Source organism: Amphiura filiformis, chromosome 11, assembly GCF_039555335.1.
Source record: "Amphiura filiformis chromosome 11, Afil_fr2py, whole genome shotgun sequence".
In the NCBI taxonomy this organism is placed as follows: domain Eukaryota; kingdom Metazoa; phylum Echinodermata; class Ophiuroidea; order Amphilepidida; family Amphiuridae; genus Amphiura; species Amphiura filiformis.
The window spans coordinates 20,942,483-20,968,460 of NC_092638.1; the positions used below are offsets into that span (position 1 = coordinate 20,942,483).

Genomic DNA, 25,978 nt, shown 5'->3' on the forward strand with positions numbered 1-25,978 from the left:
TTGTCTTGCTCAATCTCAAATTAAGTCTGTGTATTCGTAAGTGCGACTGCGCAGTGATGCTAGGTTCCAAACAAACGTTGAATTTCACGTTAAACCACTTAAATACCGATGAATTATAATGCAAAGGAAACTCTGTCCGATAGCGCTACTTCAAATTAGCTATGTAGATTGCCAGCATACCGATTGCCAGAATACCGAAAATTAGACAGAAACCGGCTCAAGTTTTGAAAAAGCGTGCATTGAGTGATTTGCAAAGTACGTCTTCATACATGCGCACTGCGCAGATCGTCATTGCGCACTTAAACTGCGCAGTTACGATTTGCGCATCGTTGATGACCTAGTGTCGGTTACTTATGAAAATGCATTCGGGAATTACCAAAAGGGTCTGTTTTCTTTTGGGAACTGATACCGACATTTTCCCCTGAATTATTACACCACGAAATGACAACCACCAAGCATTGTCTTATTCTAACTATTTTTATTTTCTTATTCATCTACTTATGTATTTAGGTATTTATTTAAAATATAAACACATAGTTTATAACATTTCACTACACGGTGTTTCACGCAAAGGCGATCTTCAGGTGAATAAATGAATGATGACTTTTGTTTGAGACGGGTAGTTTAGTTTGGTAAAATGTGGTTATTATTTCAGCTAAAATAGGACAAATTGTTTAATGGATATTGTGATGTGCCCTCAGTAATTTAATTTGATGATTTATCTTTGTTTACAAAGTTACATGAGTGATGACATTTTGGGGAAATTCCCCTCTCAAAATGAGCAAAACAAGTTGAACCATATCTAATTTGGAATATTTGGAAACCCCTGAGGTTGTAAAGGAAAGTGATGTAATGGAATTCCCTAAGGAAGTGATGTAATGAGAAAGGTTAATGTTATAAGTAAGACTTGGGAATTTCCCAGATTGAGCATAGTGTGAAGGCAGTAAATGGCCCAGAATAGAATGGGGTTTTTCCCAGGCTTGGTATATAATAAGAAAATGTAAACAATGATTCACAGTTGATCTGGGCTAGCTAGCTAATATAAGCTTCCAGTCCAATTCCTTCAAAGAAAGGAAATTGCAAACCAGAAATATTTTATGTAGTCAAAGTACTACTATTTGCCAGTGTTGTCGGAGAAGATCTAGAATACGTCCAAGAACGTACTGCTTCCAAGAAATGAATATATATTCTTCTGCCAATTTGCTGAAGTCTGGTTAAAGGAGCAACACAACTGTCAAAATAAGTGGGGACAACTGCATCGCAGTCCTGCTTCCTGAAGATATTGTGTGAAAGGTGGAAATAGCACCAAGTTTGGAGAAAGCAGCGCAATGAGTTAAATTTGGAGAACTGCGCAAGGAGTTTAGTATAGGAGAACTGCGCAAGGAGTTTAGCATAGGAGAACGGCGCAAGGAGTTTAGTATAGGAGAACTGCGCAAGGAGTTATAAACGTGTTTGGAGAACACCATTTTCGTATAAGGATTTTATATGCAAGGATTTATCAATGCAAGTGTACAAAGGACTTCGCTGATTTTCGCAGGACAAATGAATAAGGATATATTACAGCAGTCGTCCAGAACATTGCAAGAACTTTATGATCACCAAGAAGAAGAATGCTGGCTAAGTACTAAATAGATAAAGAGTGATTATATTTGATTATTGTGTATGTGCATTGTTGTCATATATTGTACCAATAATAACGTGCTTTCAATTACAGACTTAGATTTTGTTAGCATAATCAAACAGTGTATTTGTGTTGTGCATTCGTATGAGTTCGGGTAAAAGGTGATTTTGGCCTTGAGTCAAGTACGCCTCGTAACAATATATAACGTACTGCTATGTAATTGATATTCCTCTGTATGTTAAAATCACGACGATATGAATAAAGATAACCATAAGCTTTACTGCTTGTTTTCTAAGTCTAATAATTCTGAATTCAGGAAATAAAAGCGTAGACATTTTTGATTATATAATTTTAAGTTTTAGATTAGCTGTACTACTACCCTCATGAAGCAATATTATTTGATTTGCCATTTTTTTGTTCTCTTCCGTCACCTCTGCCCTAGGCCTGGGTTCTGAAACAAAAAGCAACACACCAAAGCTGTTAAACTATTACAATAGGTCCTATATATTATAAAACGAACTTGGAGCCCAGTAATATAACAATGCGAGCTGCGGGGCCAATGAGAGCACATAAAGCATGCAAAAGTTATTTTGCATAGCACCTCAATAAAAATTGTTGCAGCCACAAACGGCTATTAGTTTGCAGTTTTGATGTTTCGTGTCCGACATTCTTTCAAACATACCTCTTTTCTGTTTTTGACGTTTTTGAAACCCTAAACGATGTACGCGCTTACTTCGCTTGCCGGTGAAACACTAGGCTACTCTTTTTACGCGGCGCGATACCCATCTCGACTCACCGGTATGAGCAGTACATGAAGGTTGATTACACAGCTAAACACACCCTCTGATATACATGATATAAATATGCGTGAATCTACCTCGAGTATAAAAATAGCCCATACATTAGCCCTATGCCCATGGGATTTTTTGCTATCGTAAGGGAAAGAAGAAATGAAAACGGAGAAAAGATGAACAAAGAAGTCACTTGGTACCCCGGGAATCGAACCTTAGACCTGTAGTATGCCATGCAGTAGATCACCCCTATACATAAAACGGTGGCAGTCGTAGTTCTTTGGCTTGAGCTTCTTTCACCGACATGACCGAAAGCAAACACTAATAAAAAAAACCAGTTAACCCCAACATGCGTAGCCGCGCAACATGGCTCTATCATAGTGAACATGTTCAAATCATTACTTACAATCAACACAACGAACACCGGCGTCTTCACTGTGTTGACAATTGTGGCGTCCCCATCCGTTATGATTGCATTCATCCAGTCTACTTTCTGATCCTGTACACTCAACATTATCTAGCCAAATCGGCCCAGAACCCTGTCCAAAGGCAGCACTACCAAATGCTTGGGCGTTTCCAAAGGAAAGTCCTAGTTGGCGGCACACTACTATTGCATTCTTCGCACTCCAGAGGTCATCGCAGACTGTTCCCCAGTCATAATTACGAAAAACTTCAACTCGGCCCTCGGTGTTGTTAGAGCCACCGACAAGGCGTATTACATGATCGTTCACGATATCTTTAAGTTAAGAGAGACAGGGAGACGACTTGTTATCGTGATTATACCAGTAAAGATATACACAAACAATCTACAGAGAGCGACATCAGTGCATGGTCTAGTGCACGTGGTATTAAATCTCATAGGTTGACTTAAAAACTGATCTGTTTACACACAAGATCAAAGCCGGTACTCAAAGGCGAAGCGCGCGAAAAATTTGTAGCTTAAATTGTCAAAAATTAGCTCGATGACTTTTTAAAAGCTGAAATCGGCAAATGAAAATTAATGTCGTCAATATCATATGCACACACAGGCTATAATTTTGCCCCTGCACCCATTAGTTCGCAGCTCTTTACCCAGACCCTCTTATCTTCGTGGTAAATCCGGCCCCGGGGTTGTGGCTTCTGGGACAAGGATTATACGGGACTCCATTCTTGAAGGGGAAACCTACCGAACCATTCATATAATGGCTTTACCAGACCAAATTGCGCCCGGAGCGTCAAAAATGTTGATCATAAACAAGGAATTTTGTCTAAACGGCTTCATGATTATTAAGCGCGCGAAGGTTTTGACTTTGCCCATTTGGAGTAGGCGCTTAAATCGACAATTAATCAGTTAATTAACCCTATAAAAATTCGGCGCCACGAGGCCGGTGCAGAGCTGCTTTCGGGAGTAGGGGAGGGGGGTGTCGACTGTTGAATTACATCCACAGATATATACACACCATAACGTCCCATGTGCATATGTGCATACACAACACAGAACAACTCTACCTGCTGGTTGGACATCTGACAGTGTAATATAACGAATCCCGAATAATTTACACTGCCGTCGCTAGTAAATGTCACCTTTACTAAAAGTTATTCCCACTGTATCTACCATAATCCGTTATGAACACGGCAGAGTGCCGAATGCCCAAAATTTCTGTTCTGAGTAAACGGCGCGGCGTTTGAAAATCTTGGTACTATTCCATTGGTCCTTCTAAAAATTACGAACATTTGTGAGCACTCATTTGAAATGTATATTATAGAAGTGTATGTACACGAATTATTGGCAATACTTGCATGTTCTGAAATAATCGATATATCCCTCAAATCGCTTTATTCGGCTTTATGCTGTATCCAAAATATCTCTACCACTGCGCAGAGAGAGGTCGAATACGCATTCAACTACCTGTAAACGCATTCTTGATTTGGGGCTTTTGTGTAGAAAATACTGGTTGTTCTAAGGCTATGTAGACTTAACTTGCTATATAAGTTATAAATAGTCATCCCTGTAATATTTAGCAAACACTTGAGGATTTTAAAGCAAAATAACAATATTGGCCTATATTTTGCGTATGATTTTCCGGGATTTTCCGATTTCACGGGCGCGCACTCACATTATTAAACCACAGCAATATCATTTGGGGAATGTTTGTACTTCTGTTGGTATCACTGGATAGAAGATACCTACAGCTATACGTTGGTATAAAATATATTAGTATAGGACGTGAAATATAGAAAATTCGGGGTTTCCCGCTATATAGTACTATAGATCAACATGATTTGTACAGCTAAGTACTTTCGTCTCTCTGCCGAATTCATTTATCGCACTTAGGCGCGATTCGTCCAAATCTAAATTTCAATAAAAACGTCGGTGAGTAAGATTTACCATTAAGTTTTGGTGGCAATAAAAGATAACCTGAAACATAATCATAGGCATACAAAAACTCAATTTGCTCAAAATTCTCGATTCGTCACTCTGCCGAATTCATAACGATTATTATGCATCAACATACAGCGATGTGCCATGCCAAACAGTAGAAAATTACAACAAGATGTATCTTCCTTGAGTAGTGTTGAATGTCCATTGACAGTATGCATTATCACCATAATTCTAGTATTCCAAGGCGTATGGCTCGTTAAAACAAATGACCGTTATGTTGTTACTCCCGCAGTCTATGATTATTAGTAATGCAAAATACATGAACGTAAACTATCTTTGGATCAAAATGTGAAAATGTTTGGCAAAACCCTCAGGGTAATCGCACTAACAAAGACAGTCAGATCTATTATTATCTTGGGGTTCCCAGATAACAGCACGTGACCACTGGATTACATCATGGAAACCCTGTTGCTAAATGGAGATGACATCACTTCTGGAATCTTGAAAAATTCCCCCAGAAAGTGCTGCAATATGACATGGTAATGTCTGTAATTAGGGATGGGACTGACTGGTTTGTTGTTACTATATAACTGAATGGTAAACGTGTTTTCGGGATGGATTTATGGGAGTGTTCCAAAGATTGCAGATATATGTGTTACAATGTGTCGCGCATTTTTAAGTCTTTGTGTCGTAGGAGTCTTTGGGAAAATTGATTTGACTTCCATATTAAGGGATCCAAAATGAGCGTTTATTGCGTTTCGACAGTATTTTTTGTGCGACATGAGAGCACCTCAGACCTATCGAATTGCATTCTGAATACGAAGCATGTCTTTCTGATATCAAATAATTTTCATTTTTTAAAATCACAATATAATACAAATTTTATGACAAATTATAAAAATTTGATATATTTCAAATTGTTGATATATAACAGTCCTCGAAGTAAATTATATAAATCTAATGATATATTCTTAAAGTGTATGTAGCAGGAGGAAAAGCCGACGGTCAATTGAAAATTTTGACCTTTCATATTGAAGATATGGATTTTTTCCCAAAAAGACCTAATTTTTTTGGTGTTTTGGGAAAAAAATCCATATCTTCAATACGAAAGGTCAAAATTTTCAATTGATCGTCGGCTTTTCATCCCACCTACATACACTTTAAGTATAAATCATCAGATTTATAAAGTTTACTTCAAGTACTGTTAAATATCAAAAATATCAATTTTATGATTTGCCATAAAATGTGTATTAAATTGCGAATTTCAAAAATCAAAATTATTTGATATCAGAATGACATTCTTCGTATTCAGAATGCAATTCGATATGTCTGATGTGCTCTAATGTCCCAAAATAAATACTGTCCAAACGTTCATACCCCAGCCCTTAAATTCACTTCCACTGAATGATAATAGAGAGATTGAGTTGTTCCAAACGCAGCACGTGGAACTTACGTTTTCACTTACTTTTATTGCTAGTTTCGGTTCCAAATTGGATTGTGCTCATTCGTCACGAAGGAGAACAAGTCAGCTGGAATAAAGCCTATAATATTTGATCAAATCTAATCTAGGTCGACAGAGGGCATAGTGATTGAAAAATTAACAGTAAGCTGAGTCTCTGCCTAATTTAAACAGGCCGCTTTTGATTTTGACTAAAATTTTGACTTAACATGCTGATTAAACTTAATTGTTTGTTTGTACTCCCCAAATATTATAGTTTATTATAATGATTTGTTACAAACAAAGAGGATCATGATATATAATAATTAGACTTTCCTTCGTATGTTCATTATCTTTGACTGTCTTTAACATAATGTGAAATGGACAAATTTTGTGTATTTTCAACGATGTATCTACGTCGATTTTGCCAGTGGAATATCTTCAAAAATAGCTAAAAACGTGACCTCGCTTCGATACAGGAGAGTGGTTTTGAATAGATCAACGTACGTCTAATGTCTACGTTTGGAAATCGCAATGTCTCTAGTATCGTTATGTCCTGCTCCTGTGCCCTGTTTGCGCTTAATATGCGATACAACAGCTTGAATCACATGTACGTGGATGCACAACCTAAATGTTGAATAGCATGAATAAACAGAGGATTAGCTGCTAACATTTCAACTACACCAGGCACAAAAAGAAACTCGTCAGTTATGTTCATCCTTGCTGTTCAATAACTTGATAATTTTGGATTATTTTGAAATATACATTTTGTTAATTGGACTTTTCTTTCTCATTTGTTCGTGAATATTGAGCAAGAATTGACCAAGATATGCGCCTCCAAACTCTCAAACCCCAAAATGAAAAGTTGCAATTTTAACGATTCAATTGTGGCTGTTACACTGTGTGCTTTATATTGATTGGCCCGTGTGCTTGTGTGCAATATAACGATGCGTTCCCATTGAAAAATCGTTGAAACTGCAACTTTTGATTTTGGGGTTTGAGGCTTTGAAGGCGCATATCTTGGTCAATTCTTGTTCGTTTATCACGAACAGGGTGTCAAATGAGAAAGCAAAGTCCAATTAACAAAATATATATTTCAGAATAATCCAAAATTATCAAGTTATTGAACAGCAAGGATGAATATAACTGACGAGTTTCTTTTTGTGCCTGGTGTATAGTAGTTACCTTCATATTGTCTGATGGTAGATTCAATAAACGAATGGAATCTGGAAACTCTGGTAAACAAAGAAGGCAATAATTCGCCACACTCCACGGCCTTACTGCTGATCCCAACAAGATGCCATCGATTATCTTCACTGTCACGGCAAGCCAAAGGACCACCACCGTCTCCCTATCAAAATGAACAAGTGATTTATTGTGTGCATCATTTAAAAGGATTCAAAACGTCGGCTGCTAATTGAACAGTTAGTTTAGTTTTATTCATATATTCATCAGATTCAAGACTTGAAATTCAGGGGTGGGAAGTTGGTTCCACTTAGCAATGATTTGCTCGGTTTGTTTTAATATTCCGAACAAATAACGGCATGAAATGACCTACTATATCCTGTGATATCCAAGCTATATTTGGCTTCATTTATCTGCTATGTCCTCATGATATAGAACCATAGGGCTATTATCATGCTGTAAGGTTAACTCAATATCGAAATGGTTTTATAGTACTCTTACTTTCGGAAAGTTGGTGATGTCAACACGTTGAGGCAGCTGTTTCCATACTAAGGCCTATCTCTCTTTCTGGGGGAAACTTTACTGTTTAAATGCCACAGAACCCCAGAAGGAGCTTTTCCTTGGAGTAAAGGTCAAAGGAGTTGCGCCTGCACATCTCGATCTGAGACTCGACACATGACCATCATGTTAGATCATAAGTTACATGGCAACACAAGATTTACAAAATGGATAATTCACGATGTCTGACATTTTGTCTGGCTTGCATGTACAGCTTGTTGTCAGCTCCACCCGACTTGTTTAATATATGATTATGATGCTTGGTTTATGATTGCAATACGCACCAAATGTGTGATTTAATGTGTGATTTTATATATGGGACCATTTATTGTCTTGTAATATTTCAAATTGTAGCTACCACGTCAACTGCCACGTTGGAAAGAGGTCAGTAGAGTAAATATCTTCAGCATAACGGAAATTTTACAAATGCTCCCAAGGTAGTAAAACAATCCAATATGCCAAGTTAAAGTCAGCGATTGATCAACCACCACATAGTTATTAGTCTTAGTCTAGGAGCAAGGGGTTTTGAAAAATGCTTGGGTTCAACACCCATGTCAATCAATCTTTGATACCATGAGGGGTTAACATAAACCCTCTAAAGCACTGCTAGGGGGTAGTGGGCTCAAATTGTAGGGTACATTTTTCGCTAGAGGTCACGAAATGTCACCACTTAAAACTCACAAATATATTGATCTTGTTGAAGAGATATCAAATTACTTGTCTGACGACAAGGATTTAAAAATGTATAGTTTGTACTATCTACAACCCCCTAACAGTGATAAAGAGGGTCTATTCTAACACCTCGTGGTATTAAACATTGGTTGACATGGATGTTGAACTGAATACTTAATTAAGGCCGGATCTGCTTAATTTTATACTAATCAGGTAATAGGAGTTTCTTGGGGCTTGACTTACCTGGCAAGTACTTGGCCCACCACCAAAATAACCAGCACATATCTCTGTATCAGGTGGTGCTAAATCTGGTTCGCCATTATCTATGTAATAATCACGGCAATCTTTCTGGGACAGCAATGGTGCTTCATATTCTTGCAAGATATTTGAAGCAACATAATCTGCAATGGAAAACACATGCAAAAAAGGGTGCAAATTAATTATAAGTCACATGAATATCACATCTGGGTAGCTCTTAAAATGACAGAAAATAATAGTCACGTTATAATAAGCGCAATTATATCTCGAAACTGACTAGAAGAAACATGATTTCATACGACATTCTATCTATATTTTAAGTAATAAATGGATATCACACACAAGTATGCTTACCGGAATCGCACACATTTATGCTTACCGGAGACATTAAAACGGCCCCAGCCTGCAACCCAACATTCTTCAAACGAATCTATCTCTTGCCAAGTTTTTGTTAAGCAAATTGGTCGAACAAAATCAGTAAATGTAACTGGCTCACGTAGATGTAACAATGCAATGTCTTGATGAAAATTATCTAGAGAGCCTCTATAATCTCGATGTATGAGGGCAGCGTCAAAATCTCTTACTTGCTCCTCATTTGATGTTTGATCAAGTATTCTGTCTCCAAAAACGATAAACCAACCTGAGTAATCGGCGTTATAAACGTCCCTGAGAAATGTTTAAAAAACACACACAAAAACGCAAATGAACATGATGAATAACACTATACAATCTGTCTAGCAATTTCAAACTACCATGGATAAACACAAATTATATATTATTCGATGGTAATCCAAAATTGTGTAAAATTCGTCGCTACCTGAATGGAAAAAAACAAAAAAACTTGTAGCACTCATAATAAATAAATCACGCATTATTTTGTTACTTCTAGACTTGTAATTCATTACGTTCAAAAATTCAGTGAGCTTTAAACATGCAGCTCCATGTTCGCAGGTAGTTGGAGTTAAATATTTAGAAATAGCTTATCCTACAATACATTACATAATTATTATGACGATTCGGCCAAACAGGCTTGTTTTTAATTAGTACAGCCGAGCTTCGGCTGGACTCTTGTATTTCAGTAGTTATGTCATACAAGGGTTAAATTGGATTGATTACTGAAAATAACCTTTAAATTCACTATTTGCTGCATATTAAGTGCTGTGATCATCAGAATAACGTCAAAATGACTATAGCATTGGGTGCATATAGAATTATAATAAGATTTGGCTTAAACATGGGGAGGGGCTGTTTTGGGGTCAAAAGTGATAAAGTTCTAAAGTGTGTCCAATTTGAATGAAAATAAATATATGTGATGTCGATATGATACAAAATATGATGAAGGTCATTTCAAGGTCACCGGAGGTCAAACAAATGTCATATTTTATTGTCAGGTGATTTTAATGAAATTTAGTACATGCATTTGAAGGTCATCCGAGATCATTTTAAGGTCATCAATGCACTAAATTTGATTTTAATATAATATGTGAGTGATAATAATGGGTGCTCAATCATACTGACACTCTTATCTTGCAATAAAGGCTGGATAAGTCAGTTTTATGGAACACTGGTCAAGCGCCCTCTTACGCATGTGTCTCATCGTGATAATTAGGTTTTACTAGGCAGGATAGGTCTACACTCTACAACATGACAGAACCCAAATTTAATGTTATACTGGTCCATATTAATGTGACCCAAAAAAAAGACTCAAGACTTGCAAAACATCATGTCTCACTCTCACTACCCTCCCTCTCCAATCTCTCCTCACGCTTTCTTTTCTTTCTAATCTTTTCATCTCCCAACTTCCCTTTCCTACTCTGTTCAGTCAGTAATACTTGGGTTTTTTTTTTGTCTTTAGTTCTATGTCACTTTTTGAATTATTAATAGTGTTGTGTTCATTAGAATAATCCCAAAATAGCTCTAGCGTTAGGTGAGTATTGAATTGTAATCAGATAATGCTTGAACATGGGACAGGAGTCTGTCTGTTTTCGGGTCAAAATGAGCAAAACTCTAAAGTTTGTCCAGTTGGATTTTTGTTAAAAATGTTTCTTTTCGTATAGATTAGATGATACAGTAATGAGATTTGGACATTGACCTTGGCTATAGACTTGAGGTCAAAGGTCATTAAGGGGGTATATAGGACCTAGACAGACTTGAGGTCAAAGGTCATTAAGGGGGTATTTCTGGTACATAACCAAATACCTTCAAATCTTTTCCTGCAGATTACATGGTATAGAGATACAACTGACACATATGCATCGACATTTGTTTTGAGTTCAAGGTCATGCAGGGATCAAATAGGGTTGATTACTAAAAATCATTTTAAAATTCTCAATAATACATTGTACAGGGTGTCCCAAAAAAAAGAGGCCCCACATTGCGCCCTCTTTTTCTCCTATTTCTGAAAAGTTGATCAAATATATTTTGGTATGTAAAGAAACCTTCAATCGTTAGCTTTAATAAACCAAAACAAAAATTTCAATCGGCTCATAACTTTTGAAGATATGTCCTTTTAAAGAAATGTATCCGTTTTTCACTCTGTCCACGGAGGAGGTTTGGCTACTTCAAAGATTGAAAAGTGCATATACCATGCATGAATATAAAACATTCCTCGCTGATAACTTTATAAAATAACAACTTTATTTTAGGGAATGGGCTTTACAGGTGGGCTTATGGGTTATGGATTTTGTTAAGTGTCATTAATTTGGGCGAAATTGATGCGGGATGGGACTTCTTTTGCTATACTTGCAATTACTTATGTTTTTCTCGTTTCTTGCTTTCTTTTTATTGACAACATAAGTCATTTCTCTTTTTGGAATAAAAGGTAGCCCTGAAAAGGGCTGTTTAGTTTGTGTTTGGTTCTTTTGAAGTGAGTTTACTGTGCTGCTCTGCCCTCTACCTGGTTGCCTCCGTGACGAATACAGGTTTCAGAACTAGTTCTCATTGCATTAATTGCGTTGCGTACCATCCTTAAGGCCTTGTGCGCCGGATACTTGCGAATGCAGCAGTAATACGGGGTTGCGAAGATGTTTGAAGCTAGCTGGTGATCCTCGCTTATAGTGAATGCTTTCCCAAGACTAATGCTATTATCTATCCATGTCATTAACCGTGTGTTTCGTTTAATTCTTTGATGTAGCCAAACCTCATCCGTGGACAGAGTGAAAAACGGGTACATTTCTTAAAGAGGGCATATCTTCAAAAATTGTGAGCCGATTGAAAGAATTGTTTTGGTTTATTAAAGCTAACGATTTAGGGTTTCTTTACATACCAAAATATATTTGATCAACGTTTCAGAAATAGGAGAAAAAGAGGACGCAATGTGGGGCCTCTTTTTTTTGGGACACCCTGTATTTAGTGTTAAGTCGTCGGCTGTATTCCATAGTGGCGTATAGTGATTTTTGGTAATTTTTTTGAAAATTGGCACAAATGTTTTTAATGATGTTCTCTTTCATTTTTTTTAAGTCTCATCAGTCATAATTAGCTAATTAATTAGTAATTAATTAATTAAATGCGGCGTATAGTTACAAAGTGACATTTTTTGTATTCCATAGTGGCGTATCGACCATACGCCACTTTGTATACACACATTTTATAATTAAGAAATATCGGCAAAAATGAAAAACATTGTATGTCATAGTGGCGTACACGTATCGGACCTATACGCCACTATGGAATACAAACGACGAAAAGTAACGCCATAGGGATTACACGGCGACCGAGGTGGCGTAAGGTTAACGTTAGGTTAGGGTATTGCGTTTTGTTTGTTTTCCATAGTGACGTATAGTTTTATGCTTTTTATTTTCAGTAGTAGTATGTATTTATTTCTATTTATTACTACAGAAATTTCACATCATTTACAAAATATAATGAATGTCTGCTTTACACAACTCGATTTTAAATTGGCATTTCTTCAAACCCGATTTTCTCGAAAAGTTGTTTATTTGCGGCGCCCCACTATACGCCACTATGGAATACAGGCGACGAAGTGTTTAATAATGTTACTAAACTTAGTGTCAACATAAAAAGTCAATTTTGTCCAAGGTCTGCGGAGTTCTTTTCATTTACTAAATGGACTCATTGACTACATCGCTACCTACATTCCACCTAGGAAAGGCGTCCGTTCTGATCTGGATATCACTCGCTTTGTCATCCCCAGAAAAATTGGTGGTGGTTCAATTAGTGTGTCTGGTCCTACCCTCTGGAACCAGTTACCGGCTACACTACGGACTTCTCTCACAGTTAGATCTTTCAGTAAGGATCTTAAAACATATATTTTCTAATGTATTAATGTATTTTGCTGTTGTTGTTTTGTAAAGCGCAATGATCATATTTTTGGTATTGCGCTATGTTATGTTTTGTAATGTCACGACATACCTATTTCTTCTCTGTTTCTGACAGCAAATTTCAAAATGCTTCTTCTTACATGTTACCTCCTACAATGATGTCACTTGTTCATATGCATCGGCTTTATCCAGTATATAGCCACGTGATGGTCAGAATTAAGTCGGCCATAGCTGGGGCTATCTGCGCCAACTAGTTTAGTTTGTTTGTATTGCGATCCAAGACACCCACTATCGCGAGCGCATCGGGGCGCGTAGCACTTGTGCCGCGTCACGGGAGCGGTAAACTCTACACGCCTATGATACTGGCGTCGCGTAAAATGGATGGATGGTCCTAGCTGTGGCCGCCAGTAAGGTGTAGGAATGTGGCCCGTCTAATTCGCCTATGGGGTGTTCACAGATTTGGGGTCAAAGATCATTAAGGAGTCATTTCCTGTATATAACCATATATCATCAAAATGCACAAATCAAATAGCAAGATGACGTCACTTGCACATATGCATCGGCTAGTCTATTATGCAGTGTCTATAGAGTGTTCACAGAACTGGGGTTAAAGGTCATTAAGGGGTAACTACTTCTGGTTTACGGTCAAATATGTTAGTGTGAACTCAAAATGCTTCATCTACGAATAACATAGCACAGTGATGCCACATGCACAGATGCATTGGCATAAGTGTTTATAGGGTGTTCACATATTTTGGGTCAAAGGTCATTAAAGGGTCATTTCCGGTCTCAATTTTTTCTGTCTAAAGTTGCATAGTACAGTGAGACACCTGCACATAAGCATTGTTGTAAGTCAATGTATATTTGGCGTTAAAATTTGGGGTCAAATGTCATTAAGGGGTCACTTCTGGTCCAAGACAAAAATATCTTCAAAATACTTCTTCTGCCACAAACAACATAGCAGAGTGACGCCACCTGCACACATGCACATACATATATAGTGTTCATAGATTTGGGGTCAAAGGTTATTAAGTCAGTGTGCCGGTATGTTCATACCCAGTTTATATGTGATAATTTTGCCCGCCGGCTTGTTGGTGTTGTAAACAACACAAGTTATTATTATTTATTATTATTATTATTATTATTATTATTATTATAATTATTATTATTATTATTATTATTATTATTATTATTATTATTATTATTATTATTACTCCGTTTTTCCTCGTTTATTTTCGTTTGTTATGTTTACCAGCTTTGTTTACATCAATCAGGTTGATCTATAATATGATAAACTATGTGAGTACCTGACTGTGGAATAATTCAAAAATCTCCCAGCTTTTGAAGCTGAAAAACTCGACATGATACTTAAGCTTACACAATGACATCGGTGAACACTAGCATCCAAACCCAGTTTTCTTAAAGGTCTTTCTCCAAGAAGAAATTGTTTACTTTGAATATTACATATTTGAATGTGCTTGAGGTATCACTGTTTACTAATCAATGATGTTAATCTTGCCAATTATGTCATTTGTTTTAATTGTAGACTTACACACAATGTGCAGCTGTAACAAACCAGCTTTCAGAAATCAAAGTACCACCACAATTATGACCCCTATTCACATTTCTTAGTGACCCCATCCATGGCCATGCTCCTAGACCAGCGTCATCTCCATCAACGATTCGGGTCTCTCTTATTGCTGGCCTGATTCCACAAATTCCTTCTCCGTGATAATCTGAAATAAAATCACATAAATCCTACTAATCCTTCAAATAGATATTACATTCACGTCTGACTATTTGCCTTGTTCAGCGTTTGTTTTTCTTTCGGAGGAGTCCTCCCGAAAGCATCCTTAATGAAACTCTTAAAACAATTTCATCAGGATCGTTCATAGATCATAAAAATAGGAAATGTTCTTGTTCAGATCCAAATAAATTATTTCAATTCCTATCAGGAATCTTGATCACTCTGTTATGGTGTTTCTAGATGTTTGATGAAACGGTCTTGATGGTGTTTCCAAACTGCCTGGTTGCCGTTTGTTGATGAGTTGATCGTAGATCTTGTCTAGTTTGTAAGCCCCTCGTCTTTGTTCATGGTGTTACGCCCCCTGCTTCTGATCCAAATTGCTTCTTTCAGCCAACGGGTTGTTTTGTCAGCTTCTTGGTCGATGACCTGAGCCTCCTCTCACCCAATTATGTGATTTTGTGCTGCTACATGCTTAGCGATGGCTGATTTGTGAATAATTTATCTGTTGTTGAAGCTTTTCTTCGGGCCCTGGTTAAACTTGTTGCACTATTTTTTCAGTTTCTGTTTTGTGTTCTGTAAGCCGTGTGCCGAACAGATAGGAATTGAAATATTTCTGAGTGAGTACCAGTTTATCTTGACAAGAACATTTCCTAATTTAATCCTTAATGAAAGCTCAGCATGTTAGACAGTTAGGCAGTTGAGAATAGTATTTTGCACTATCATCAACGTCTACGCTTCCGGCTATGTTGCCATTGCGCACACTACTACTGCTCTCCAGGCTATTCTGTCATCGGTCTGTGTAAGAGTTTGTTCATCTACTTCTTTCTGCATTAGTGCCACCAACGTTGGTTTTGGTTGTCCGAAAGGACGCTTAGTCTTTCGTTGAAATTCAGCTAGGGCTTGACTTGCTGGAATTTTTTTCTTGGAGTCTGACCTACCCAGTTCAGTCTTCTTCTTTTGATGGTTTTGCTCCATGGTGCAGTATTTGTGTTTGTATATAAATCAGCATTTGTCATTTTATCTAGTTTTGTGATGGATTTTGCACTATGAAATGACAAATATTAAGTTCTTGTAGAAAAAAATAACATTGATTGCAATTATGTAAAAACAAACGCAAAGTAAAATCGTCATGGGCAGGAAAAACCTTCTAAGTGAAGTAAATTTGAAATCAACTGTAGCAAAAAATTGCAAAATCTCATAATGTAACGATTTTGAAATTAAGAATGAGATACAAAATGCAGTTGGTATGTGAGAAGGTGTGCGTAGTACATTCTACTTATTTACCACATTATTGCACATACGATGGAGGTAGAACTTTTGAATGACCCTCGTATGGAGTATCATGTTAATGGTGCTCACTGTTTACATAGTAGGCTTTCATCTGACCTTTCAAATTGCACGACGAAATGCTGGTCTAAATCACCGCTAACTTGCTAACTCACCTCCTTCTGGAAGTGAACATAATACTTCCTGGTCGGCAGGGAAGGAATCACAATCATCCAATAAGTCTTCAAATTGATAGGGGCAGCTATCGACAATATTCAGGCATTGTTGACGACACGGTGATGCCGTACTTGCCTCTCCTTGGCATTCTGGGAATATTATAGAACAGAGCAGCCATGTTGCATTGGCATGACAATCCTCTGTATCGAAGAATAATCCTAGTGCTTCTTCAAGAGTAGAAGATAAACCATTAGGGAAATATGTCTGGTTGTATGATAGCAACGATGTACACTCTGGTGGGACATCAACACATAGAGCTGATGAAAAAATGTAAAATTTATTTTTTACCAGTTAGAAAATATTCGTAACCGTGATTAAAATATAACAGTTATTCTATTATTGTTACATTTACACACAAAATAGTGGTACAGAGGGAGAGCTCATCGTTTCAATGAGATTTTTTAAATTTTCTATTCATTTAATGTTGAGATCATCCACACACAAACAAAATTCTATTTATATTGCATATTGATAATATTTTAAGCCCTATTTACATGACTTTTTGCCATTTTTATACATTTTTAACATGCTGTATCGCTCATCCCACCTGCGCATGCGCAGATTATTGTTTGATTTGCATCAGTAATCATCGTACTGAGTGGCAGCTCTCATGTGTGACTACTTCGTTTCTTGTAATCTAATTTTGGAGATAATTAATGGCATTTGTAATAACTGCTTTTTCATTATCGCCATTTTTGCAGAATAATGTCGTGTCCTAGCTAAATTTATATGCATCATGTTCTTTGGCTGCTCTCGGAATTGCCTTTGATATGATTTAAGAAGCCTGCCTTTGTGCGTGATTTGGCAGTGTCGCTAGGCTATTGATTTTATGGTATTGTTGTTACGTAATCAAGTATATGGTATTGTTTACACATTATGTGGTTTAAAAGACAAAATGCACAGTCTTTAATTAAGAAATTCTATCCAAATATGCAATTTAATGGGGTCAAAGGTCAACTTTCATTACATAATAACCGACTCTCACAATGGTGCCAATTCACTTCTATAGCATATATTTCAAATGATTCCTCAAGAATGTTCTCAATATTTAAAAGGACCGATGCAATGGTACCAAGAATTTTAAACGCCGTTTACCCAGAACAGCATTTTTTGTATTCAACAGGTGTTCTTAAGGACGTGTATATTTTTGTTTTTACAGAAAGCAATATGACAACCGTCCTAGCATGAATAGAGCTAAAGAGGCAATATTCCCAACTTCCCTCCTGAAAGTACGGAAGCTTGTAACACAAATTTGTACCAAAGTATGAATCTGATATAAATGTGATCAAATATTATGTGGGAATGCAATCAAACTGTATAGTCTACACACAAAATTACCAAGTAAACTGAATAACTTACGACAGAATCGTTCATCAATGGAATCATCGCAATCAAGAAACCCATCACAAATACCATCTTCAAAATATGCTGCAGAACCATCAGAACAAGTGATCAGATCTGATAGAATAGAATAAAACAAAAGTGTCATGTATAAAGAAAAAGGACTTCGTATTTGCTTTACTTCTAAACCAAATGTCAAGGAATTACATTATTGTATTCTTAATGTACATGTAATTATTAAGGAATTATTTTTGGTTTTCATACTGAAATGTAAATCGTGTCAGTTCATCTGTGCCCAATATCACAAAGCGATTTTCAGGTATGTCTCTAATTTATGTTGTTTATAACCAAACAGGCATAAATACCTGCTGGATTGAGATCTGATAGTGTAATAGCATATCCCAAATCAGTTGCGCGGTCGTCGCTAGTAAATGTCACCATTACGAAGCTATCAGCAATAACGAGGTCTTGTGGTACGCTAGCCCCACTGTATATACCGTATGCATCAAAATCCTCCAAGGTGCCAAACTGTAGGAAGTCACAACATTCCTCAAGTATAAATGTCTCAAAGTGAACCAAGATGTATCTTTCACCAGTACTGTTAAATGTCCATTGACAGTATTCGTTGTTACCATAATTCAAGTTTTCCAAGGCGTATGATTCGTTGGTACTTATGACAGTCGTGTTGATACTACCGCACACTGTAAATAACAAATTATGTATTAATATATACATCGGCAAACAAAGCGAAATTTGCATGATTTACCTTTGATCAGAGGAATAGTGTCAATTCTACATTCTACATTTAATTCAAAGTGTTCGAAAACTGGCATAGTACTTTGTTTAATTTACAACACCTTGCATAATACATACTTTACATCAAGAACGATATATGAAACTGAAGCGAAAATATATTTACACATAGGACTAGGCAAATATTATAGGGCTACCAAAAAAAATTTAAAAACAAGTTTTTGAATTGTGGCCTTTACATTAAATACAATAAATTAATTACAATAGTTAAAAATAATGCCTAATACGCTCTCATGGAAAATTGAGTTAGCTTGAAATTCCTCTGGACAAGGAACTTACTGCTAATTGTCTCGTTGCAACCCGTACGAAACTCGGGGAGCTGATCCTGGTTGCGATGGTTATTTGTGGAATGTCTAGGGTGTGCGCTCTTGAAGCAGCAAAGTCCCTGATTTGTTGTTGAATGGTTTATGGAATGATGTGAGGCCGTAGTGGTCAATGGCAACATGTAAAGTGTGCTGAGGCTTGTGGATCAACGTCTAGACAGAATCTAAATAGTTTGACTGATTTTGGGTTGTTTATGATTCCTTTAAGATTACATTAGATGTAAAATTAAGGTTTAAGCAGTGAGTTACTTTTTCATTGGATTTGCCAGCAAAATGTTTGAAGTGTAAACCAAAAAAAAGAGGCCCCTCATTGCGCCCTCTTTTTCTCCTATTTCTGAAAAGTTGATTAAATATAATTTGGTATGTAAAGAAACCATTAATCGTTACCTATAATAAACCAAAAGAATTATTTCAATCGGCTCATAATTTTTGAAGATATGCTCTTTTGAATAAAAGTACCCGTTTTCACTCTGTCCACGGATAGCAAACAGAGTGGTTGGGATGGCTCATGCTGCACGATGACCTGCACGATCACCAGACCTCACATCACTTGATTTTTTTTCCTTCGTGGCAAAGATCTTCGCAAACGTATTACTGAATGCATTCGCAAGTATCCGGCGCATGTTGGATGTTACGCAACGCAATTGATGCAATGAGGTCCAGGGCTGAAACATGTATTCACCAAGAGGCAACCAGGTAGAGGGCAGAGAAGCACAGTAAACTCACTTCAGAGTAACTAAAGACAAACCAAACAGCCTTTGAGGGCTACCCTTTATCCTAAAAAGAGAAATGGCTTATGTTGTAAATGAAAAAAAAAGAGCAAGATACAACAAAGTAAGAAAGTAAGAAACATAATAAAATAAAAAGGCATAAATAACCAAAGTAAAGCAAACGAAGTCCCATTCGGCATCCATTTTACCCACAAATTAATGACGCTATTAACAAAATCCATTGCCCATAAACCCACCGGTAAAGCCCATTCCATAAATAAGTTATTTTTATAAAGTTATCACTGAGTAATGTTTAATATTCATGCATGGTATGTGTACTCCTTTTCAATCTTTGAAGTAACGAAACCTTCTCCGTGGACAGAGTGAAAAACGGGTACATTTCTTTAAAAGAGCATACCGTAAACGTTCGCCTAATGGCGCTTTTGGATTCTTAGAAATGTGAGAGCGCCATCCTTGTAAAATCTCAACAGCATTAAGGACACGTGTATGTTAAATTGAGCAACCTGGACATAATGCCTCAGAAAAAATATCGTGACATGACCCAATTCTTTAGGTCACTAGGTTAGTTGCTAGAGCAGCAAATAATTTTGGGTTTCTTCAGGTATTCTTTCTCAAAGTGCCATTGGACTTAATTTGTAAATCGATTAATACGTTATACCTAACTTATTTTGGTAAATCTTTTTATAACATTGTAATTTCTTCATATTTTTTAAATATTCTTCAGTTCAAAATTACACCCTTCCATTGTCTGACCCGTTAGCTCAGTCGGTAGAGGGTGCGCCTTGAATGGTGAATGGTTCTTGTTCGAATCTTGATTTCTGCCCCCACTTTTATGTGAAGAAGGGTCAAGAAATGTTTTTGGATTTTGTCCCCATTTTACGAACGAGTATTGTGATTTTTTTTAAATGTAATTTTAATTTTCTTATTTTTTTTAGATAAATAGGCACTGCGAACAAACGGCAACAAAAACCGCTGACAAAATTTGCTCCACCTGCTACCTATCAATGCGTGATATATTCCACTACATTTAACAGTTAAATGACCTTTAAAAATAGAACGGCCTGTTCAAATTGTGTAACTACATTACTTTATTCATTTATGCATTATAAATGATCAGCTATTTGTTCTTTTCTTAAAAGGATCGAACCCAAGTAGATCAGACCATTGATTATATAACTATCAGACCACGAAGTAGTTACGTAACTCCGTGATGGTATCGGAACCAAGCACTGTTTGTATGCGATCATTACGATCACGCTATTTTGGTATGCCTTTTTTGTGTACTGATTCTTTCGATCGTGGTTCATTGCTTAAGCGCGTAATCCCGTTGACATAGTAACATTACGTAACTTCGATACCGGGCTTCGATACTGAATAGTTGTTGAGTGCACATAATATGGAAAGCCATTAGGGTATTGTGTGCCTTCCAAAGCGCCTTATTGTGTTGTGGAATCCTAGCCAGTATTCAATGATAGCCTTGCGTTTATTGATTGGCTCCAAACAAAGGATTTGAACCGGTTTACAGGGATAGCTCCCCATATAGTGCAGTCCATTCAATCAAATGTTGTCATCAACCTATTTAATCGTAGTGCATTTTGTTATGTGTGTGAGACGAACTGTCGCGGTAGATGCAATCATGCTTTTGTTGAATGCATTTGAGTAGTCCGCCATATTTACGGGATGATACGTCATATGCACAGCCTCGATTTAGTTGGTCGTTGTATGATTTTGTTCGTTCGCTCATTCAAATGTTATTTATATCATTTGAATACTGAGCCTATTATGATACATCCTCCGTGGAACAGTTTAAAACAAATATAGCTAGGGATTATTGGGGCAGATGTTATCTTTTGAATCCTCTTAGAGGGCTATCATTTTATTTCGAAAGGGGGGACCCCAAATTAAAATTAAAATTAAAATTGCGCACCCCCTATTTCGGCAACAAAAATTTTATGATCCCAAACCCCAAAATTGTATTGAAATCAGTCTTTTTGAATAAAATAACACACTTTCTGTGGTCATCGTGTGACTCCTACATTTTGGTCATAAAACATTTTATGACCCCATCCTATTATTCTTTCCAAGACTTTATGACCCCCGTATATTTGGGACCCCCTTTCGAATAAAATGATATACCTCTTATGACCACTGATGCACAGGCAATGACACTCGCGCGAATTGAAAGACTTGTCGCACCCGACAGTTCGTCTCACACACATAACAAATGCCTATACAATCAAATAGGTTCATTACAACATTTGATTGAATGGATTGAGTTACTCTAAAATGAAACGATATTAACAAAGAATCATGAAAAAAGACACATACAAGATAAAATAATAAAATTATAAAACAATGTTAAAGATAAAATCAAGAAAATAGAGAATAAAATTTCCTCAAATCAGAAAAAAAAACATTGACAGACATCATAATCTGTCAGAAATTACTGCATGAGATTCGAACCATCAATCTTCTCCATAAGTTATCGTTATCCTCGCACTATAGTCTAATGCTCTGCTCGCTGGGCCACAACGTATCAGGTGAATGATTACCGCATTATCATGAACAAGTTTGTTCGATCTTGTTCATAATTGTATGTGTCGAAAGGTTTCACCCTTTACTAACTACACGTACCCTTAATGCTCAGTGATAATAGTCGGCTTTTACAGGGATGGCGCTCTCTCATTTCCATGAACTCCAGAGCGCCATTAGGCGAACGTTTACGGTATATCTTCAAAATGTGTGAGCCGATTGATATAATTGTTTCGGTTTATTAAAGCTAACGACTCAAGGTTTCGTTACATACCAACATATATTTGATCAACTTTTCAGAAATAGGAGAAAAAGATGGCGCAATGAGGGACCTCTTTTTTTGGGACACCCTGTACACATTTTTGTCTCAAGAGCTTCCAAGTAGAGAACAACAAGCAGCGAATGTCTCAACCACAGTCTTTGATTTCACTATCACTACACGGTTGAGTGCATAGCAATGTAAAAGCTTTGTCGAAACATCAAGTGTTCCCTTCATCTAATCAGAATTTATTTTATATCAAACGAAAGCTAACACTTCCCTCTAAAAACACTTTTAGTCACTAGGTCAACAGATGACACAATTCAATGTTATAGCAAGGCGAATGTGGAAAATCGGTTGAAAACTACCTATCCAAGCACATTTTTTGACCAAAATGTAGGTTTCAAAAGTCAAAACCTCAAGTGTTCCTTACAATATTTTTCAAATTTTATGTCATTAAATTAAAAAAAACACACTTATATTGTCCATATACTAGAGTCACTAGAATAAACAATGGTCAATTCTCTTTAAATTGCAAATCTTGCGCACAAAGTGACTATTTTCGCCTGTTTTGACATACGGTTGTGAATTCAATGAACTATGACTTTAAAAAAAGAGGTCTTACAAATTGATATGATTCCGAGTTCCAAAGCAAACTGTTTAGATTTTTCACAATGCCCGACATATAAGTGATCAAAAGTTATTAACCGAATTCATAACCGTCATTTTTAACTAATCACTCAACCAAATCTCAAGATTTTAGTCTCTGAAATTTGTTGAAATAAACCATTTTTATCACAACTTAAATTTTACCCTTCAAATAGTCGAACAGGCTAAAACGGATTTACCAATTACAGCACTGCGCAATCACGCCATTTGTAAACATGGTAGTTGCGTGCGCGAGAAGTGTTCCGGCGCAATAGATGCTCACATGCGGATATCAATAACCTCTGCGCAGGTGTGCGTATATCATCTAACGAGCGATTTGATTGGGACGCACATATGGTGTGAAAGGCGGAGGTTATGAATCAATAATAAAATAATGCTTTTGTCAGATAAAAATGAATCCATCCTACATTTATTAGCAGATTGCGATGTAGTGAAATCTGGCAAAGCATTCAGTCCTACTTTGTTATGATTCCGGAACTTGATGAGTATTTGAGATTTGGATACAAGAATTATGTAACTAGTATTAACCAAATTATGTTCATTGTTAATAGCTATATATTTATATGTGCAGATATTAGAAATCTAGACTTTCCTTTAATGGATATAAAACGTTTTAGTTGATACTATCGAATTTGCGCCCATTGAAGATAATACATATTTGTACTTTAGTGTATTTTTGTTTTGTCCAAAGACTGCACGCATATGCATATTTCATAAACCATTGACCTTGTTGTCGAAATGTAAATTAACAGAGCGTAGCTTACATGTAGAACCACAATTTAATTCGTCTTCGTTAAATGGGCAATACTGTCTGCCATCACACTCCCACCATCCCGGTATGCAAGATCCATCGAAACATCGAAACTGATCAAGATCACATGCTGGTGCCGCTGCAATTTGATTAAGTTGAAACGAAGAGACTTATTACTTTTGTAAAAGACAATCATAATACCATGTGCAATAAGTGATTACTTACCATATGGTGCTCCTTAGTTGCTGAGCACAGCAGCTGAACTGAAGCTGTTTTCAAATTTTCGTTATATTGGCCTGGAATCAGTTGAGGACATTTAAACATGATTCCAGAGGAAAAGAGGGGATGGCGTACACTAAACAAGTAAAGTTGAAATATAATTGGCTGTTAAGCTTTACGGCGGCGATATTATTGCAAGCAGATATTTTAAATAAAGTTTATAAAACATGTCTAAGAATAAAACCGTTAGAATTCACCTTTGTCGGTAAATCCCATAAGCCTGTGCGAGTACACCTGAGTAAACCTCGTCATTTGACGTCACGCTAATCTGCGCCGATGCGCACATCGTTTATTGAACATCGTTACTGCGCATTGCAAGGCGGCGTGACGTCAAATGACGGGTTCTCAGGTATACTCGCAAAGGCTTATGGGATTTACCGAAAAGGTGAATAGCCTGGTTTGGAATTAGACATGTTTTAATTATGGTAGATATTCAGACGGGTAATCAATTATTGCTTATTGCACAAGGTACATGATATACTGCGTACATTAAAGTATCATTACATTAGATAAGAGGCAGTTTCTTGAATAAAGTAACATTTAATAAGACATTATGTGATTTCTGCGGAAAGATAAGTTAGTTTTCCACATGGCTGACATTTCAATTTACTTTCCTTCCAGCACACCAATAATGAACGCAGCGTACAATCTCTTAAACCGTCACGCCGCTCTATCCTGATCCAAGTATGGAGGAAAGCGATATGGAGTAGCTCGACCTTTATTGATGTAAATTGCTGTATTTTGCACAAGTTGCATGGAATTGCATGAGGTATAAAACGGTCACATAAATAGTGCATTAGTATAGCTTACAGCAATTGACGCTATTCTGCGCCGATGCGCACATCGTTTATTGAACATCGTTACTGCGCATTGCAAGGCGGCGTGACGTCAAATGACGGGTTCTCAGGTGTACTCGCAAAGGCTTATGGGATTTACCGAAAAGGTGAATAGCCTGGTTTGGAATTAGACATGTTTTAATTATGGTAGATATTCAGACGGGTAATCAATTATTGCTTATTGCACAAGGTACATGATATGCTGCGTACAATAAAGTATCATTACATTAGATAAGAGACAGTTCCATGAATAAATTAACATTTAATAAGACATTATGTGATTTCTGCGGAAAGATAAGTTAGTTTTCCACATGGCTGACATTTCAATTTACTTCAAGCACACCAATAATGAACGCAGCGTACAATCTCTTAAACCGTCACGCCGCTCTATCCTGATCCAAGTATGGAGGGAAAGCGATATGGAGTAGCTCGACCTTTATTGATGTAAATTGCTGTATTTTGCACAAGTTGCATGGAATTGCATGAGGTATAAAACGGTCACATAAATAGTGCATTAGTATAGCTTACAGCAATTTGAAAGAATGCCCTCATCACTTCTATCCTGACAGTCATTGAAGCCATCACAAATCATTGACTCATCAATCACTTCAAGCTGATTTCCAGGACACACCACCAAGTCTGAAAATGACAAACAAGTTTAAAAACATTCAAACGAAATTGAACATAAAAACGAAATTATAATATTAACAATCCGGTTCAGATTGATGGGACTGATCTCACTCATTTTTGAGTACCGTCAACCAGAAGATGAAGTTCACAAATTGATTGACAGTACGCCTCCCAAGTCATGTCAATTAGATCCAATGCCGACATGACTTGTTAAGTAGTCCTTGGATGTATTTCTGCCAACCTTCACACAGCTGATTAATGAGTCTTTGCTTTCTGGTTCCTTCCCTTCAACATTCAAGACAGCTGAGATCATTTCCCTCATCTAAACACGCTGCTGTGGAACAACTGTAGGTTTATCTTACGGAGAATAAGTTATATCCTGAGCGCTCATGACAAAGT

The 25,978-nt window shown here is 36.9% G+C and overlaps 1 protein-coding gene across 1 annotated transcript in view; it reads right to left on the reverse strand.

Annotated features, from left to right (window-relative positions):
* Nucleotides 1–365: 365 nt before the first annotated feature.
* LOC140164534 (uncharacterized) overlaps nucleotides 366–25,978 on the reverse strand; it is a 37,985-nt gene continuing 12,372 nt past the window's right edge. Inside the window, exons 11-21 of the mRNA XM_072187834.1 lie at nucleotides 25,478–25,588; nucleotides 23,848–23,973; nucleotides 18,122–18,457; nucleotides 17,775–17,873; nucleotides 16,355–16,672; nucleotides 14,718–14,901; nucleotides 9,265–9,551; nucleotides 8,871–9,028; nucleotides 7,398–7,563; nucleotides 2,819–3,148; nucleotides 366–2,072 (exon numbers count right to left, since the gene is read on the reverse strand). Of these exons, the coding sequence (XP_072043935.1) occupies nucleotides 2,071–2,072; nucleotides 2,819–3,148; nucleotides 7,398–7,563; nucleotides 8,871–9,028; nucleotides 9,265–9,551; nucleotides 14,718–14,901; nucleotides 16,355–16,672; nucleotides 17,775–17,873; nucleotides 18,122–18,457; nucleotides 23,848–23,973; nucleotides 25,478–25,588 (2,117 nt within the window). The 3' untranslated portion in view covers nucleotides 366–2,070. The remainder of the gene's footprint in view (nucleotides 2,073–2,818; nucleotides 3,149–7,397; nucleotides 7,564–8,870; nucleotides 9,029–9,264; nucleotides 9,552–14,717; nucleotides 14,902–16,354; nucleotides 16,673–17,774; nucleotides 17,874–18,121; nucleotides 18,458–23,847; nucleotides 23,974–25,477; nucleotides 25,589–25,978) is intronic.